This window comes from Elgaria multicarinata, chromosome 8 (genome assembly GCF_023053635.1).
Source record: "Elgaria multicarinata webbii isolate HBS135686 ecotype San Diego chromosome 8, rElgMul1.1.pri, whole genome shotgun sequence".
NCBI lineage: Eukaryota > Metazoa > Chordata > Lepidosauria > Squamata > Anguidae > Elgaria > Elgaria multicarinata.
In genome coordinates, this window is record NC_086178.1 from 75,377,101 (window position 1) to 75,394,296 (window position 17,196).

At 38.9% G+C, this 17,196-nt stretch overlaps 1 protein-coding gene across 1 annotated transcript in view; it reads left to right on the top strand.

Annotated features, from left to right (window-relative positions):
- The window catches only part of DOCK1 (dedicator of cytokinesis 1), a 427,979-nt gene that overhangs the window by 104,019 nt on the left and 306,764 nt on the right, over positions 1-17,196 (top strand). Inside the window, exons 26-27 of the mRNA XM_063132809.1 lie at positions 5,447-5,574; positions 9,296-9,391. Coding sequence (XP_062988879.1) covers positions 5,447-5,574; positions 9,296-9,391 — 224 coding nt within the window. The remainder of the gene's footprint in view (positions 1-5,446; positions 5,575-9,295; positions 9,392-17,196) is intronic.

Sequence of the window (17,196 nt, forward strand, 5' to 3'; positions counted from 1 at the left end):
AGCATAATCATTTTTCTTTTCCTTTCATTGAAAGAAACTTTGAAACAAAGTCCTGACGGAGTGTGTGTGTGTGTGATATAGAGAGAGAGGATATAGATGTGTGAGAAATACTATTACTCTCTTAGGAAAATGAAAAGGTGAGTGGCTAGGAATTGATTCGTTAATTTTGTGTGTTGGTTTTTATTATTTTGTTTATTACATTTCTATACTGCCAAATAGCTGAGGCTCTCTGGGCCATTCACAACCATAAAATGATAAAACGTAATATAAAACTTCTAAAAGTTTTAAAGTAGCATATAAGTCCAGATTAAAGCTGTGAGTAAAAATTCGAGGGTGCAGCTGCTCTTGACCATTTAAAATGGAAGTGCTTCAGCTATGGCGTGGTATATAAATGTAATAAATAAATAAATAAATAAATAAATAAATAAATAAGAAACCTTTTTCCTGTACTTCAATTGTAAATTGAAGCTATGAAGTTCACCTCATAGCTTCATTTGGCTTTTGTGTACAAAATATCTCTTATAAATGTAGTCACGGAAGTCAATGCTTCAGGTTTCATAACCCAATCTGATGTGCCCACCATGTTGCCACACACTGAGTAGCTGAAGCTTGTTGTAGACCAAGGCTTGGATCTGAAGAACCATGAGCAGAAGGAGAAAATACATTAGTGCTCTTTTGTGAACTGGAAGAGTTAGTAGACAGCATCTCATAGTACAATGCCACAACATATCAGGAAGGTTGTAGTGAATAAGCCCTAAAGGGCAAAATGAACATGGGCAAAGTTTTATATAAGTATTTCACTAGCAGAAGAATCACTCTAAATGTTGTGTGACTTAGCAGAAGAGCATTGGGCCTTTCATGAAAGGAAGAGGCTTTCCTCTAGTGAAGTGGTGGTCTCACAGTAACTACCAGATCCAAAAGTAAGACATATCTAGTGGAAAGGCCCAAGAAGTACTGGATTTTTGTCAGCACACTGGATGCACAAGACTTTTGTGACCTCTTTGTACGATATGTTAGCAGCATAGAAACTGCTGTTTTGTGGTGGGATTTCCTGCTTCCCTGGAATAACAGGAGAAGCCTTGGGCCACTGCTGCAGTTCCCAGACATGCCAAAAATGACCCAGTTTTCAGGAGGGCAATTCTAGCATGGCAAAGATTCACAGAGAGGGGCATATGATTTGGGTTTTTTGTAGAAGTTGCAGTGTAAGCATTCCTATATCTCTTTAGGTTTCAGGTGTGTATAAAACTAAGCAGATTCATAGTGGGGTATGTTTTCAGACAGCTAAAAAGCCATGTGTTAGAAAATTGCTTGTCTGAAAAAAGATGAAATATAAATATTGCAAATTAACCCCCTCAGAATGCTTACATTTTGTTTTAACATGGATGTTAGTATCTGTGTTGCACTGAAACAGTTTTGCTTTAGCTAATGTTACCTGCTGAACATCTGTGTGTGTTTTTTTTAAAAAAAGATTAATACTTTATTCTTGTGCACATTCATCTGACATTAATCATTGTGGTTAGAGCTGGACAGCAGAGAATGAACAGATGTTGAGGTATTGTTGCTTGTGATTATTGTCTCATGGTTATGAGCTATCTTCAGCCTTTGGGTTTCTGAACATAATTCTATCGGCAATAGATATTCCCCTCTTCAAGGTCACTCATTAATCAGTGTTAGAAAGAGCACATGATAATAGTTTGATGCTATTTAATATTTACTCTTCTCCAGTATTCGCTTATCTTCATGTGGATAACCAAAGGAAGAGTCACGGAGAAAAAGCTTTTAAAACACACATTCTTGAGTAAGAACATAGGACAAAATTCCTGCATTTCTGAATTGTTGCCTCAAATTCATCTGAATTTGCAACATTCATCTGCAAGGAATCACATATGCAACAGCTATAAGCTTGTGGTCTGAAAATTGAAAAACTCCGTGTGTGTGTGTGTGTATGTGTGTGTGTGTAAACATTTGTAAAAGCATTTACTATGGTTGAATTACACATTTGGTGAATTGTTCTAAATCTACTGTACTTTTGGATTCCTGAGTGATAATATTTAATTGAGTGGGATAATATGAACATTTGGTTATTCCACTGGGTTGGTTAAAGTGTGTGGTTCTAGTAACTTGGTTCAGGATGTGGGATTCGGTGAGAGGATATATTTTTAAGTTGTGGGAAGGAGAACTGTCCAAAATGCCTTGATTTATTATTATGATCTACAGTTAGGATCCCAATGGAAGAGAGGGTCTCATCCGGGATAGTTGTGGAGCTCCTAGTGGACAATTTTGGAAGTGCTTTTATATCGGGATATTGTATACCAGGTTTGATGGTTGGAAGCTTCCGCTAAGAATATTTCAATTTTGTTGTATCTTTTGCTGCTAGTTTGATTTGGGGTTGTTTGATTATTGTTAGGTTTCTTGATATGAATTACGGAATGGTTTGCTTAATATGGGTATAATGTTGATGTTACCGTAGTAGATATTGTTGACCTACTGGTATGTTTTATGCTTAAACTTTTGGTATGCCTTAAATGAACTACTGTTGAACTGCCAAAGTTATGGGCAGAATCCATAGCTGATTCCCCCTTCCCAGCAGATTCCCTTCTGTCCTGCCAATTCCATTGTGCAAGTGGGACCCACCAGTTATGCAAAGGAAATTTAGCACTTCCTAGAGGGGGCCTTAAAACGAGTGGAAATGTTCATTCGTGGAAGGAGGCAGGTCAGCGGAGCTCCTTTATGGGAGTTCCACAGACTTCTCTTCCTCCAGACGTAAGTGTTTTTGCTTGTTTCAGGTTACCGATTGTACAACTGAATTCATGGGGCATAAGAAAATTGGCAGGGTCATAAGCATCCCTTTGGATTCTGCCCTATGCTTTAATTTTTTATAACTTTTATTATGTATTAAGGTTACTGTGCTGCGTTTGTAATTGTCAACTGTATTAGATTTATCTCTCAACCGCTTTGAGCATGAAGTGTTTGTGGAAGCTGGAGTATATAATAATAATAATAATAATAATAATAATAATTTATTTATTTATTTATTTATTTATTACCCACCTCTCCCTTTGGATCGAGGCAGGGAACAACATTAGTAAAGGAATCAACACATCTTAAAAATTCTTGTTTTTACATTGATCTGGGTAGGCCTGCCGGAAAAGGCTAGTCTTCAAAGCTGCCTTAAAATCACAGAGAGAGAGTTAATATTATGAATCTCTCCGGCAGGCCATTCCATAATCCAGGGGTGACAGAAGAAAAGGTCCTCTGGGAAACTGATGTCAGCCTAGTCCTGGCTGACTGAAGTAAGTTCTCCTCAGAGGACCTGAGTGTGCGGGGTGGACTGTACGGGAGAAGGCGATCCCGCAGGTAACCTGGACACAAACCATTTAGGGCTTTAAAGGTAATGACCAACACTTTGTACTTTGCCCGGAAACTGATTGGCAGCCAGTGGAGTGATTTTAATGTTGGGGTAATATGCTCACCCCTAGATGTACTGGTGAACAACCCGTCTGCCATATTTTGAACTAGTTGAAGTTTCCGAACTAGGTACAATGGTAGCCCTATGTACAGCGCATTGCAGAAGTCAAGCCTTGAGGTTACCAGCGCGTGCACAACCGTCTTTAGGTCTTCTGACTCTAAGAAAGGACGCAGCTGGCGTATCAGCAGAAGCTGATAGTAGGCACTCCTGGCCGTCGCGTTTATCTGGGCTGTCATTTGGAGCAAGATCATTCTTTGACTTGGTTCAGATTTCACTATAACCCACAATGAGTTTTTTTTAACCCATGATGGCTTATTTGGCCAAAATAACCATTCCGATAACACATGGTCTGTAGAGTGGGTTATTGAACCTATCATGGATTATTGTGTTGTGCAGTGGTCACTGTGTGTTATTTTGGTCGCTTGGCAAGAGTGGTCAAAATCGCTACCGCCACTCTTCTCCAACTGACAGATCTCTGTTTCCATGATTTGCCTAGCTATAAATTCAATTCCTTTTATTACAGTCAACAGACCAATAAAACATATACAAATATATAAAAACACATAATATTTAAAATACATGAAATTAAAACAGAGTATGATTACATGAGCCTCCTTAAAGTTCTGTGCTAGAAGCAAAGGAAAATCCTGCCACCATAACTGATCTGGTAAGGATTGCGTGATTAAGAAATTTAGCAACTTGTTCAGTGGTATGCTTATCTTGACCCTGTAAAAGGACCAACATAAGGGTCACGGACGATCGTCCAGGTAATCGTTGCGTGAAAGGATGGATAAGGGCTTTTCTTGCCTCCTGATAGAAGCTGCAGTTGAATAATACATGGGAGATAGATTCCACCTCCTCGTTGTTACAGGGGCAGCATCTATCTGATAGTGGGACTTTCCCAAATCTGCTGATCAGCTGATTACGCATGCAGCTCAACCCTGCTCTAAGCCTTCCCCCGGTGCTGTGCTCTGCAACCTCCCCAAGTGTCAAACACTGTCTCAGTTGCGTGGGCAGGGTTTTCAGTGGGCCTTGTGTGCATCCCTGCTAGGGGACGCTGTGTGTGAAGCTTGGTCCTGATCCTGCAAACTTCCAAGGGTTTATTTGCAATACCCCTTTGTGTGTAATCGCACGGGGTTTTGATGGTTCATTGGTGCCTCCTGACTAGGGGAGGCTGTGGAATTATGTTTTGTCCTGATTCTGCAAACTCCTAGAGTTTTAGATCCACCCCCCCCCTTGATGGGTTGATGCTAGGAGTGCTGAATTTGCCCCCTATGCTTTACCCCACACTTCTCATATTGTAGAGGGTTAAAACAGGCTGCTGCGATGTCAATTGATGAAACAATGCCACTGCTGGGGCAGGAAGACTGCAGCAGGAGAGGGGCGGGGGGGATGACCGAGACTACCACAGGAGCTTAATAAGCTATGCAGAGTAGCTTATTTATCTGATCATGTGGGGAATAGCAGTATTTTGAGTAGCTACCATCATGGCTTAATGTGATGCCCAAACATGGCTTTATGATATGATGTGTGAATCTGCCTCTCTTTGAAATCTATCTAAGATTCTTCTGAAAAGTGGGTTTAAAAGGGTATGACTGTGCTCAAAAACATTTAGATTCGTTCGATGTAGTTTGTGATCAAGTTCAGTAAGTTTTCGAAAAGCAGATACATCTGCCTTTAGTTGAGTCATCTCATTCATATGGAGGTATATACTGTGCTTTTGGATGCTTGTTGTGAAGAAATAGTTTACAGGTCCTAAAAATGAAAACGCAGGTTAATTTACAAACACTTAATATGTTACTTCAATAAAACCACTTGGACAACTTCTAATATTCTCCAACATGGCAGGTTTTGTCTTTTATAACATGGCTTTTAAGAGGTTTGTTTTCAGTTTGAAAATTTGTCATAAGTTCCGTGTTTTTAAGGATAACTGCTTGACTCCTTTCTCTCCCCCCACCCAACCCCTCCAACATGCAGACTGTAGAGAGATCTTGCTGCCAATGATGACGGATCAGCTGAAGTACCATTTGGAAAGGCAGGAAGACTTGGAAGCCTGTTGCCAGTTGCTCAGTAACATCCTGGAAGTTCTTTACAGGAAAGATGTGGTTAGTAAACAGTGTATATATTTGCAAGCACCTTAATTCTCTGCAGTGCCCTGACAGCTTGCCAGAGGAGACAGCTGCAGCCTTTCTCTTTGTTGCACTCCTGAGGATGGTCCATAAGCATCATTGCAGACATAGGAGTCAGGTGTTGTTGCATTATAACCCTGCGGAGCTGCAAGGCAGGTCTTTAGCCCTGCATACATATAGTCATTTGAAGGTGGCTTTTCATTATATTGTACCAGCAAAGAGGTTTCTTTGAACTGTGTGTGTGCGTGTGTGTGTGTGTGCACGCGCATGCGTGTTTTTAAGTATTATCACCTCAGGAAGTCTGTCCACTCTTTGGCTTCGCATTGAAAAAGGGTCATCTTTGGAAAACAAAACTTCTTGGCCACAAGGCATATTTTACATATGGGTAAATCCAGAATGCGAGATGGCTAGCATGAATTATTTATCAGGAATTGAGAATTCACAACAAACCTTCATGTTACCTTCTTAAAACAATTTGTGCTTTCAACCAGCTAAGCAAGAACAATGGAAACAGCAGTTTTCCTTCAGAACTTTCTGACCTGGGGCCGCTTGTCCTTTTGTCATTGAAACAGTGGGATCTGGGGTATAGTTTACAGGGTTTAATAAAAATGTTATACGCAGTTCCACATGTGTGGCTGTTGATGACTGAGTTCATTACTGCATTATATTTTCTTTCTTCCAAATTCTCAATATGCAAAGTTTATCAGCATGGTAAGGATGTTGTGCTTATTTGGCTTGAGGTGCTATATGCATCCACTAGACCTTACGGATCTTTAAGCTAGGAACTTTTCTCTCACATCTACTTCATAGTATTCAAGATGTATGAGGTGCCTGTGATCCTATTTAACCTGATCACCTTCTTGCATTCTTGGCTAAATGGGGCCTTGGTGCGTACATTCCACCAGCAGGACTTAATATTTACAAAAGAGAGTTGGTGCAGGTGCACTTTGGGGCACATGCAATTATCTTGCAGTTTCTTTACCTGCTGAGATGAGCAAAGTTCAAGTTCTTCTGCTTAAGAAAGTGTCAGGAGACCTGCTGAAAAGACAGAGTAAGTAAGAGATGAGTTGGCTGAATTGAGAGAACCCATTTTAAATGTTGATAGAGAGCCACTTTCCAAGGTATCTCTTGGGAATGGAAGAGGTAATTTATTTATTAAAAGTTAAATTATGCCGAACCGGAAACAAAGATAGTTAGGACGTATTCATGATTAAAGCCAAGGAAGCTAACTCCACTCTTCTTAAATAGGGAGAGGAGGAGGATATGTGAAGTGGTAACTCTTCTCTTCTGGTGCCTTTGTTGAAAATGTAATTATCACTTGGTAGCAAGCTGGTAAAATAGGAGGTTCAGGAAGAGGAGATGCATACAGAAGATATATTTATTTAAAATTCCTTTTGCTGCTTTTAGAGCTATGCCCTCACAAAGTGGTTCACAAATAAAGGCACAGTCTGATATATGTCATAAGAGCCACAGTAGCAAGTATACATAATACTTTGTGAATTACTGAAGTAGCAATTGAAAGAAGTTTTAAACTGCTCGGTTAAACACATGCGCAGAAGGGCTAGGTGCAATACGAAGAGAGTTCCACAGTGTTGAAGGTATCTTTGAGAAGGCCCTCTCTCTTGTGCATGCCAACCTAACAAAACTTAATGGTGGACACTTGATAAGGACCCCTGAGGTAGATCTTAATGAATGGGTGAAATTGGTCTTTCAAATAGCCAGGTCCCAAGCCATTCAGGATTTGAAGCTTAAGATCACCAGACAGTTTCCAGAACAACATCAGCATCTATGTGACCAAATTTTGTATGAATTGGAAGTTCCAAAACACCTTCAGAGTCAGACCCCCATGAAGCACACCAGTGCATGGGTAACTGAGGCCCGGTCAGGCCATTCTGCATAGGGCTGCAACTGGCAAACAAACCTGAGCTTGTAAAACAAAAAGTATGTGCAACTCAGGGGTAGCCTAGGCTGTGCACCTTATCTTTCAAGGTGATTGTAACGCCACCCAGGACTGGTTTCACACCACTATGTAGATCTGCCAACTTCCCAGCCCACAGAATCTCCACCTTTCCCGGATTTAGTTTCAGCTTGTCCTCATTCATCTATCTCAGTACTGCATCCAGATGTTTGTTTAAGAATTCTACCACCTCTCAGACACCTCTCAGAAACAAGAGATAGAGAAAGAGAGAGAGAGAGAGAGAGAGAGTTGTGTGTCATCTGCATACTGGTGACAACAAAGCCGAAACCTCCAGATGGCTTTTCCTAGCATCTTCATATAGATATTAAAGAGCACTAGGAATAGAATGGGACCCAGTATTTTAACAGTCTATAAATTCATTTTAACTTTGTGGTTTTAAATTCGTGTTTTAAATTTGTATTTTTGCATTGCTGCTGTTTTTATCTTGGTTGTGCTTTTATATTTTATTTTATATTACGGTTTTATACTGTTGTTTTATACTTTGAATTGTCTTAATTTTGTAAACCGCCCAGAGAGCTTCAGCTATTGGGCGGTATAGAAATGCAATAAATAAATAAATAAATAGAAATCACCCAGCAGTACCTTCAGAAAAGACAATTCTGACTATCTAGAAACATTTTTAAAGGACAGAGGGCTTTCTATGGATTTTTTTTAACTTCAGTCTGAAAATTGTGGGTTTAGTTCACAAAGCCATTAGAGGCGTTATCTGTCTAAACATAGAGTCTGTTGATTCCACGATAAGTTTCAGAGGGTGGGGGAGGTCATGCCAATCTCTCCTGGTCCATTTGCCACAAGCCGCGTGCATAGAATGAACTATGTCAATCCCCCACCCACCCCTCGCCCACATGTACACATGCTGACAGCTTCTCTTTGTGGCATATGAGATGGCTGAGAATTTTATAACTTAATCGCTTTGGTGTGTTTGATCTGACAAGACCTTCCTGAACAAAGTCCCCAAAGTACTTGTGTGAACCAGGAGACTTTTCTCAGTTTAAGTAAGATGAACCATATGCCCTAGAGGTCTGGAAAAGTCTACTATCAGGAGTCATTATTTATACGGAACTTTATTATGGAATGAAATATGTCAAATACCAAACAATGGCATTGAAAGGAAAATCTGAAGTACTTCTAGGATTGGGTGTTCAGACATGCTAGAAATTCAAGATCTCAACCAGAGAAAGTGAAATGAATATAGGCATACAGTTGCGCTACAGTATCCTGCCATGTATGCTTTTCCCTGGTCTTGACACTCAGTTCTTTCCTTTGGTGCCAGTTCCTTGCTCCCAACCCACATCAGTCTGTGATCTTGTTCAGACAATGCACTAAGCATTTTGAGCAAAACATTCTGTCTTTTAGCATGTTGTGAGAACTATTCCTAACCATAGTGGCTACATAAACATGGTTTAAACGTGCTCACTAACCATTTGCTGCAAAAGGGTTAGCAGCCTAACCATGCCTTAGCATGTTGTCGGAACAGGCCCTGTATGTGCCATAGTGCTGGAAAGTTTTACTGAACTTCCTACTCGGAACATTGGTTAAATAATTCAGATTAGTTATTAATTTATGATATCTGAGCACTGGTTCATATTAAGGATGAAGCATAAAGTTTCAGACTGCTTTTGCTATGAGGACAGGCAGATTTAGTAACAAAACTTACTACTGGACTTACTTTGATTGTCTTTAGTAGAGATTTCTGTTGATTTTACCTTTTGTTTTCAGGGGCCAACACAGCGGCATGTCCAGGTTATTATGGAAAAGCTACTGAGGACAGTAAACAGAACAGTCATATCAATGGGACGCGATTCAGAACTCATAGTAAGTGCCTTTGGCAAACATCTAAAAATATTTTTTTGCAATTATCTTTCACAACAGTACATAATCCACTGGAAATCTCTCCTGTTGTATATAATACAAAGTATGTGCAAGAACCTTATTGTAAGGCTAACAATGAGACCAGTTAATTTCAAATAAGGCCAGTTAATTTCACTGGAGCATCTTTCATTCAGTTGTACAGGAAGATAAATTTTAGTTCTGGAAAAGCCTTTGTGTTTATGCTGTAACATTTCCCCCCCACCCCCATAAGTAGCATAGAATTAAAGTAGAACATCATTCCTAAAATATGAACTAATAGACCAAGATATACTGCTGTTCTTTGTAAGAAATAGTGTTGCATTGTACTTGTTTTGATTGCATAAAAGCCTCATGGCTGACCATTTCCTTTAAGATCGGCAGGCAAGCACGGACCGAGCGGTACTGTTACGCACAGTATGCCTGCAGGCGTTCTCTTTCATCAAACATACCCAACCTCAGAATCAGCTTGAAAACAAGGGAAAAGTCGTTCACAAGCATTTCAGAAATCTATCATAAGAAACAAGTTTATTTAAACTAATAATGCCCATGTGATACTCAACAACATAAAAAATGTAAGAGGCTTTATATTGCTTACTTATTTACTAGCCTACTGTACATCTGTGGAAGATATCAGCGCCTACCTCAGCAAAACTGAAATCTGCTCCTTAAGCTCTTTTCAGTGGTCGAATATATTCAGATATGCACTAAATTGCTTAATGATTTTTTTGGTAGATAAGATTTTGATTAGCTGGATTATCCATACCTGTTGTTAATGTTCTCTGTGGTAGATATTGAAGCAATCCGAATGAATGCTAATTAATTGCATTACTGCTTCCAGCTTGATATGGATAAATGATTTATGGAATCATTTACAGAATGATTATTTATAGAATTTTACAGAAATATGCCCTCAACAGACATGAGTTCATTGCAACTGTTGAGAATTATTTTGCAGTTGGAATCATGATCCTAGTGAGAGTTTCAGTCACAACATATTGCATTTTAAGGATTTTACATTTGAGGTTATATGTAAAGAAAGGACAGCGTCATAGAAATTAGCTTGTTAAACAACTGGATGGAAAGTTTGTGTCTATGGATTTTCTGCTGTATTTTTAGATCATGAGAACTAAGGTAGAGTAGAGACACAAGCAGAGATTTTGGGGCTAAGGCCTGGAAATAAGCTTCAAGGGGCTGGTACTGCTCTCCTCAAAGAAGCAGCAAACATCAGAAGGCCCAAATTCTTCTCCGAATTAGATTAATCTAGAAAAGATTTCCCTGTTTACTCCCCACCCACTAGTTGTAAAACAGGTGGTTGGGGCAAATGAAGACACTTGAGGTAAGAATATTGTCAGTAGTGGGTTGCTGTTTGTTTCTCACCACTTGATTTTGGGGCTGTAGCCTCTTTAAATGCCCCTGTTGAAGTTAATGGAAAAAATGATTGATTAATTGATTGATTAATTGGTTTGATGAGATTCATTCATATACTAATTTTAATTGTCTCAGAAATAAGGGTGGATTCCTGCATTGAGCAGGGGGTTGGACTCGATGGCCTTGTAGGCCCCTTCCAACTCTGCTATTCTATGATTCTATGATTCTATGATAAGCCAAGCTATTTCCAGATGATGATGATGATGATTATAGTAATTCCAATCTATTCTGATATGAATTGTGGGTTACATCTACCGCTGAAGACGATGTCTGTTTAGACAGTATCCCAGTTGTGGCCGAAATTTTAATTTTGTAACCCAGACGTTTTGCAGTGCCATGTGGAAATCTGGCAGTTGACTTAGGAATAGATAATACTGAAGAATGTATGTGATGTAGTTTCATTTCTAAAGCTAAATAGATGGATGGGAGATGGCCTGGGCAACATATGTATGCCACACTTAGTTTTGACAGAAGACAAGGATTTAAACATTACAGAGTGAACAATTCAGAGTGAACTTCACAAATTCATTGCCTTATTTTATGTGTGTTTGAATACCCCCTTGTTTTTGAAATTCTCATTCACTTCTTTGGCAGAGGTCTGTAGCTTAGGTTTGCACTATGCCTCCCCCCACAAATTTTCTGTTCTGAGTTCAGAAAAAGCACTGTATCATTAGAACATTCCTTCCTCTTGCTTCAGTATTCTTCCCTGATGCTCTGGATCTATTGTTCTCCATAGAATCTTCCAGTTTACAAGGTTAAAATACAGGAACGATTTGTTTTGGTTAGGTCTGTTATTGTGTTTTCCCCCAATTCTGTTCCTAGCAACATCCTCGTACATTGCCATGTGCCATGGCTCTTACTTCTGTTATTTATTCGCGGTCACTTCAAATATAGAAGTCTTTGTATCCTTAACATAGGGAGATACAACCTATGTTTCTGTACCGTAATTAGTACTCTGACTCGGTTAGCTAAGCTGTTTTAAATGGTACATGTGCTCTTTGGCGCATATGCTATTTGGCCTTCAGGTGGAACCACCAGAGGATAAAGAATCTATAGTTCACTGTTACAATTTTGTATGTTTCTTTTCTGATGGAATTTGTCAGTTTCTATGTATCTTCTATAGTTAATACAGTGCTTTGGGCATGTTAAGACTATCACACATGTTGGATCCTTTTCCATTGTGCTGTTGGCTAAGGGTCATTAATGTGTCTTTGAGAAAGAGCAGGGTACCTCCAGTAAGAGGATTGTGATCCACCTTCTCTTTCAAATGCTCCTTGAAACGCCATCACTGGTAATGTTAGACTCTAGCCCAAACTCTAGCCATATCACCTTTCGTAGAAAGGAAAGAACATGTTGTAGCAATTTCAAACATTTTGGGATGGGGCATATATCCTTAATCCTTTTCCATCAAGGTTTTGAACTGGTTATGGAACTGACGTGGTCCAGGTAGATGATCAGCATCTGGAGGTCAACAGGGGATATCTTCTTTTAGATTCTCTGGCACTGCTCAGTGGCTTTTCACCCTGTCGTTCATAACGTTATAACATTGTAAATGTCTGGTTGGGATAACTAGATTGCTATTCCAGTGATTTAAATACCTTCATGAACTATGGGTTCACTGCATCCAGAATATGGTCCTTGGTGATATAAGTTCAGCATCATATCAGCTGACTTACAGTGTCCGTTAAGGATGTAAGTGGATGAGGTTAGATAAACTTAAGTCAAATCTAGATGAGATGAAGATAATGTCGATGGGCAATCCCAATGGTTTTGAGAGAGGAGTTATGCCTGGTGTAGTGGGTGTGATACAACATTGGAGCAAGTTCAGAGCATGTGATTTCTCCTGGACCCTACTTTGTATTCAGAAAAGCAGTAAACAGCAGTGGCCAAAAGTGCCTTCTATTGGCTGCATTTATTGTGAAGACCCTGACACTTTTGGGGGGGGCATAGAGCTCTTGTCAAGCTTACCCATGCTTTTGTAATCTCAAGGATCGATTAGCATAATATACTTTATGTGGGGTTGACTTTGAAAAGGACTTGGAAACTAATATAAAAATACAGGAAAGCTTGCCTCCTGACAAATATGCAGCCACATTTGCAGTAGCCACACTGGCTGCCTGTGTTCTTCTGAGTCCAATTCAAGAGTAGAACTTAACCTCAAAGCTGCTTGTAGTCTGGGACAAACATATCTTAGAGACCATCCCTACCTATGTGAATGTTCATGCCTGTTAAGATCCTCTGATCAGATTCTCTTCTGTTTATCCTTATGGTACATGAGGTGACATCATCAACATCTGAGAGCAGTTCTTTGACTGAAGTTTTCCTGAATCTCTGGAATGATCTTCCTGAGGAGGTCAGCATGACCCCCCCTTCCCTTACAGTCTTCTACAGGTGCTGCCAAGCCTATTTCAGATGGCTTTTGGAGGCTAATCTGATGAGAGGCTGTCTTCAGTTATTTCTTAGCTGCTAAAATTCTGTTCGTTTGTCATAGTTTTATTTTATACCTATGGTTTTATAGTGTTTTAAATAATTTGTAAATGAACCATCTTAACCCTAGGAAAGGTAACTTATAAGTTCTTATTGAAACCTCTTTACTTGAAAGAGAGGCAGTGGTTCATATTTTTTCTCTGCTTGATTTTTTATTTTTAACATTTATATACTACCTTATTTGCTAAAAAGTAATCAGGACAATGTATCAACAATTTGAAAAAAAAAACACCTTAAGACAATACTTATTGCTTTATTGCTTATTAGCCAGTCAGGCGATGTGCATACAGAAACATAACAAAATACTCCTCATGACAGAGGTAATACCAAAATACAAAGTATTAATAAAATGGCTAACAAGAGCAGGTTAAAACATCTTGTAATCCTGGACAATATTTGCTGACATATTATATTATATTAATAAGTTTAGTATTTTATGGCTGCCAGTGACTTTTGTTTCTCCAGAGAGCCCGTTTGACAAACTTGGCAGTTCTATATGACGTGTAATAGTCTGTACCTGCCAGTAGTGTTAGAATTATGCTTGCAGAGGAGATATAATTGAACCCAACAGTTAGGGGCTCAAGATATTGTTTCCTCAGCTCTGCCTACAATGGGAACTCTGCTAGGAAGTGTACCATGTCCTCTGCCTTAAGAAAAGCCGGCTGGGCAATCCGCTTTTATACTGTGGTGGGACCTATAGCGTGTCTTCACCTCCATCAGCTGGAGTGAATTCAATCTGCACCGAGTCATGCTTATAGTCATCTCAGCTCATAGGAGGTGACAGAAATTAAGTATGGGGGGACCTTCCCTGGGAAGGTAATAATTCTTTTATAGATCATGTTGGAACGACTCCCAGCAGCGACGTCCATTTTAAAAACAGTAAAACTACATGTTAAAAAGCTAAATAATAATAATAATAATAATAATAATAATAATAAGGAAGAGGAGAAGAAAAATACATGTAGTGATGAATACAGCAAAGACAAAATATTACAGTAGATGTGTTAGGGTGAAATTGTAATTTTTGTAGGTGGTTTGTAAATTGCTCCCCCCAGTTGTGGTATTATTTAAAACGTTATGCGTATAATATATACACAGATCTACATTAACTGGGTTTTAAAATAATGACACAATGTTGAAGCTTGGGCTTTTCTTCTGTATTCTGAAGTACAGTAAATTATATTTGAAAGTTAGTCTTCTCTAGACATTTATAACCAAGTACATTGTAATAAATATGCACACTGTGAATATGAACATACCCTTGAAAGCATTACATTTGAACATAGTATAATTATTTAATGAATACTGACAGCACCAAGAATTTTTAAAGGAGCACTTACCATTTAAGTTTCAGTGCATTTCTGAACTCATTCTGGTCAACTGATGATTCACTTTTATGGTGTTAATAAAGTAGTAGCATTGTGCACTGCAAATAAAGTTTAGTATATATCATCTTTCCATGGATCAGTGTCAGGTTAATATTTATGTATTAATATTTATGTTTGAGTGGGTTTTTGTTATTGTGTTCCATTTTTTTTCTTTTTGGGAGAAGGGCCAGCATAATCAAGAGTTTGAATTTAAGACTAAAGTGGTGCATGACACGATGATAGTAACATGACTGCAAAACTGAATATCTTAACTCTCGATAGCTAGAAATACTTTTTTTTTAAAGAAAAGGAATTTAGGTACTCCTACACATATTTGAATCACTTTGTTCATGAAAATTCAAATCTAGAAAAATGAATAGGAATAGGAGAGTCTTTGCATCTCATCTTTTTATCTCAATCTTTCAACCACCCTAGGAAGTTTTGTGACAGTTTTTACATGATTGAAAAGCAACAAGGTTGATGTAGAGTAATTGGGGATTACTTCCCAATAAAGGCTCCAGATTAGCATTTGGTCTTGCAGGTATTTATTTATGTATTTGTTCTTGCATGTATGGAAGTATTAGTGCATCTGTAGAAAGAAAGTGAAACTTCTCAGCTTCTACTTGTTATAATACCAATTAAATCTCAGTGAGTCACATTAAAACTGAAACGATTCTGGAGGGATACATGTTTTGTATAATAGGCATTGCTTTTCTATAGAAGTACAACTTCCATTTTTTGATATCATAAAGTCATTTTTTTATTACCACTTCCACTGTCAGAGGTTCCTTTCCCCATTTTGCCCGATTCCAGTCCAGTGGCAAGTTAAGAAACAGAAAGGATAAAAAAGAAAAGAAAAAAGGATCCATTTGGAAGCAACCAGGAATTTATGCCAGTGTGGTGATGCTGGGTGGTGCCCTTCTTCACATCTGGGCTTTGCTCTTTGTCCTGTGAACATGCTTGATAGCGAAAAGGAATTAATGAGCTATGAAAATACCATTCAAAAGGCAAGGCTGGGTATTTCCGCTGCTTCATTTCACCTTAAGAAATGAAAAGAAAAATAATCTTAAACTTAACATGGCAAGAGCTTTCATAGGCAATGTTCTTATACAGGTGAAGAAACAAATAGATCTAAATGAATCCAGGCAAGCACTTGCAAGCCTGTGCTCAGTTTATATGACACCCCATCTGTGGTGTTTTCGGTGACTTAACCAACATGAAGGAGAAATGAAATGCCACCATGAGATTATTCCTTCATTTTTGTTCATTTCTTAATTTAAGGAATGAAAATGCATTTAAGACCTCAGGGAATCTTTTCTAAAATCAGGCGGAATATTCCACATACATCAAGGCTGTTTCTACACCTGCCTTTTCCCCCAGGATCATCCTTGTGCATCCAAATGACACACAGAGGATCCCAGGAGCAGGCACAGACGATCCCTCCATTTTCCTGGGATAATCCTTAGGTGTAGAAAGGGCCCAAGTCAACCTTAGGAAATTCCAGTTATCACCTAACCATGTCCTGCCCCCAAGCCAACCACAATATGTGATGGTGGGCAAAGGTCAGGACGCCACTTAGCACAACAGGGACCATTATTTGAGGGTAGGATGTGGAAGAGTAAATAGTTCAAAGGCAAACGATTTGTGTGTTTGTTGGCTGCTATGTCAAATGGGTGAAGCTGTCCTGAATTGAGAATTCTCTTGAAAGAGAATGTAGACTTAAATGGCATAGATTCTCCTCCAGTTTAAAGCATGTACCTAGGAATGATTGCAGGATAGAGGTGCTGCATGCAGCATTTATTGGTTCAAGAAGATATACATAATTCAGCGGATTAGTTAAAAAACCATAAATTATTAACTACAGTAAACCCACTTGGCTTTGCAAGGTTTTAAGAATAAAAACCTTGGTCTGCTTGGGCTTGGACCAGACCTAAGAAGTTCAGAGTTACCTGGGCTCCTTCTCCATGCTGACTGCAGTGCAATGGGGAGCTTGCCCTGTGTGCGCCCTGTTGAAATGACCTAGAAATGCAAACACCCATTCAACGTTCATTTCAAGGGAATGTCAAGAAGAAGAAGAAGAAGCTGCCGATGGCCTTAGCCGTGCTAGGCTTTGAATGTTGTATTCTGAGTTCATGGTAATAGTCCTGACATTTCAGTTCAGTTTCACCTTGACTCTTTCTATAGCATGTTATGCTTTCAGGTATTTTAGGGTTTTTTACTATGTGCATGTGTCAGAATATAATATATACACATGTGCCCAGATATACACTTGTATTTGAAAATATCTGTGTTATTTTTTAAAAAATGTGTATTTATGACTGTATGTATCTAATATACTAGTATATACTAGTAAATGAAGATTGTATTATACAAGTGTTGATTGGTGTGACAAAACCGAAATTAGATATGGCAGATTAACAGCCTTGTGTAGAAATGCTCGCGCAAAGTCCCAGTCTGAAGAGGCAGCGAAACTTCTACAGCACATTA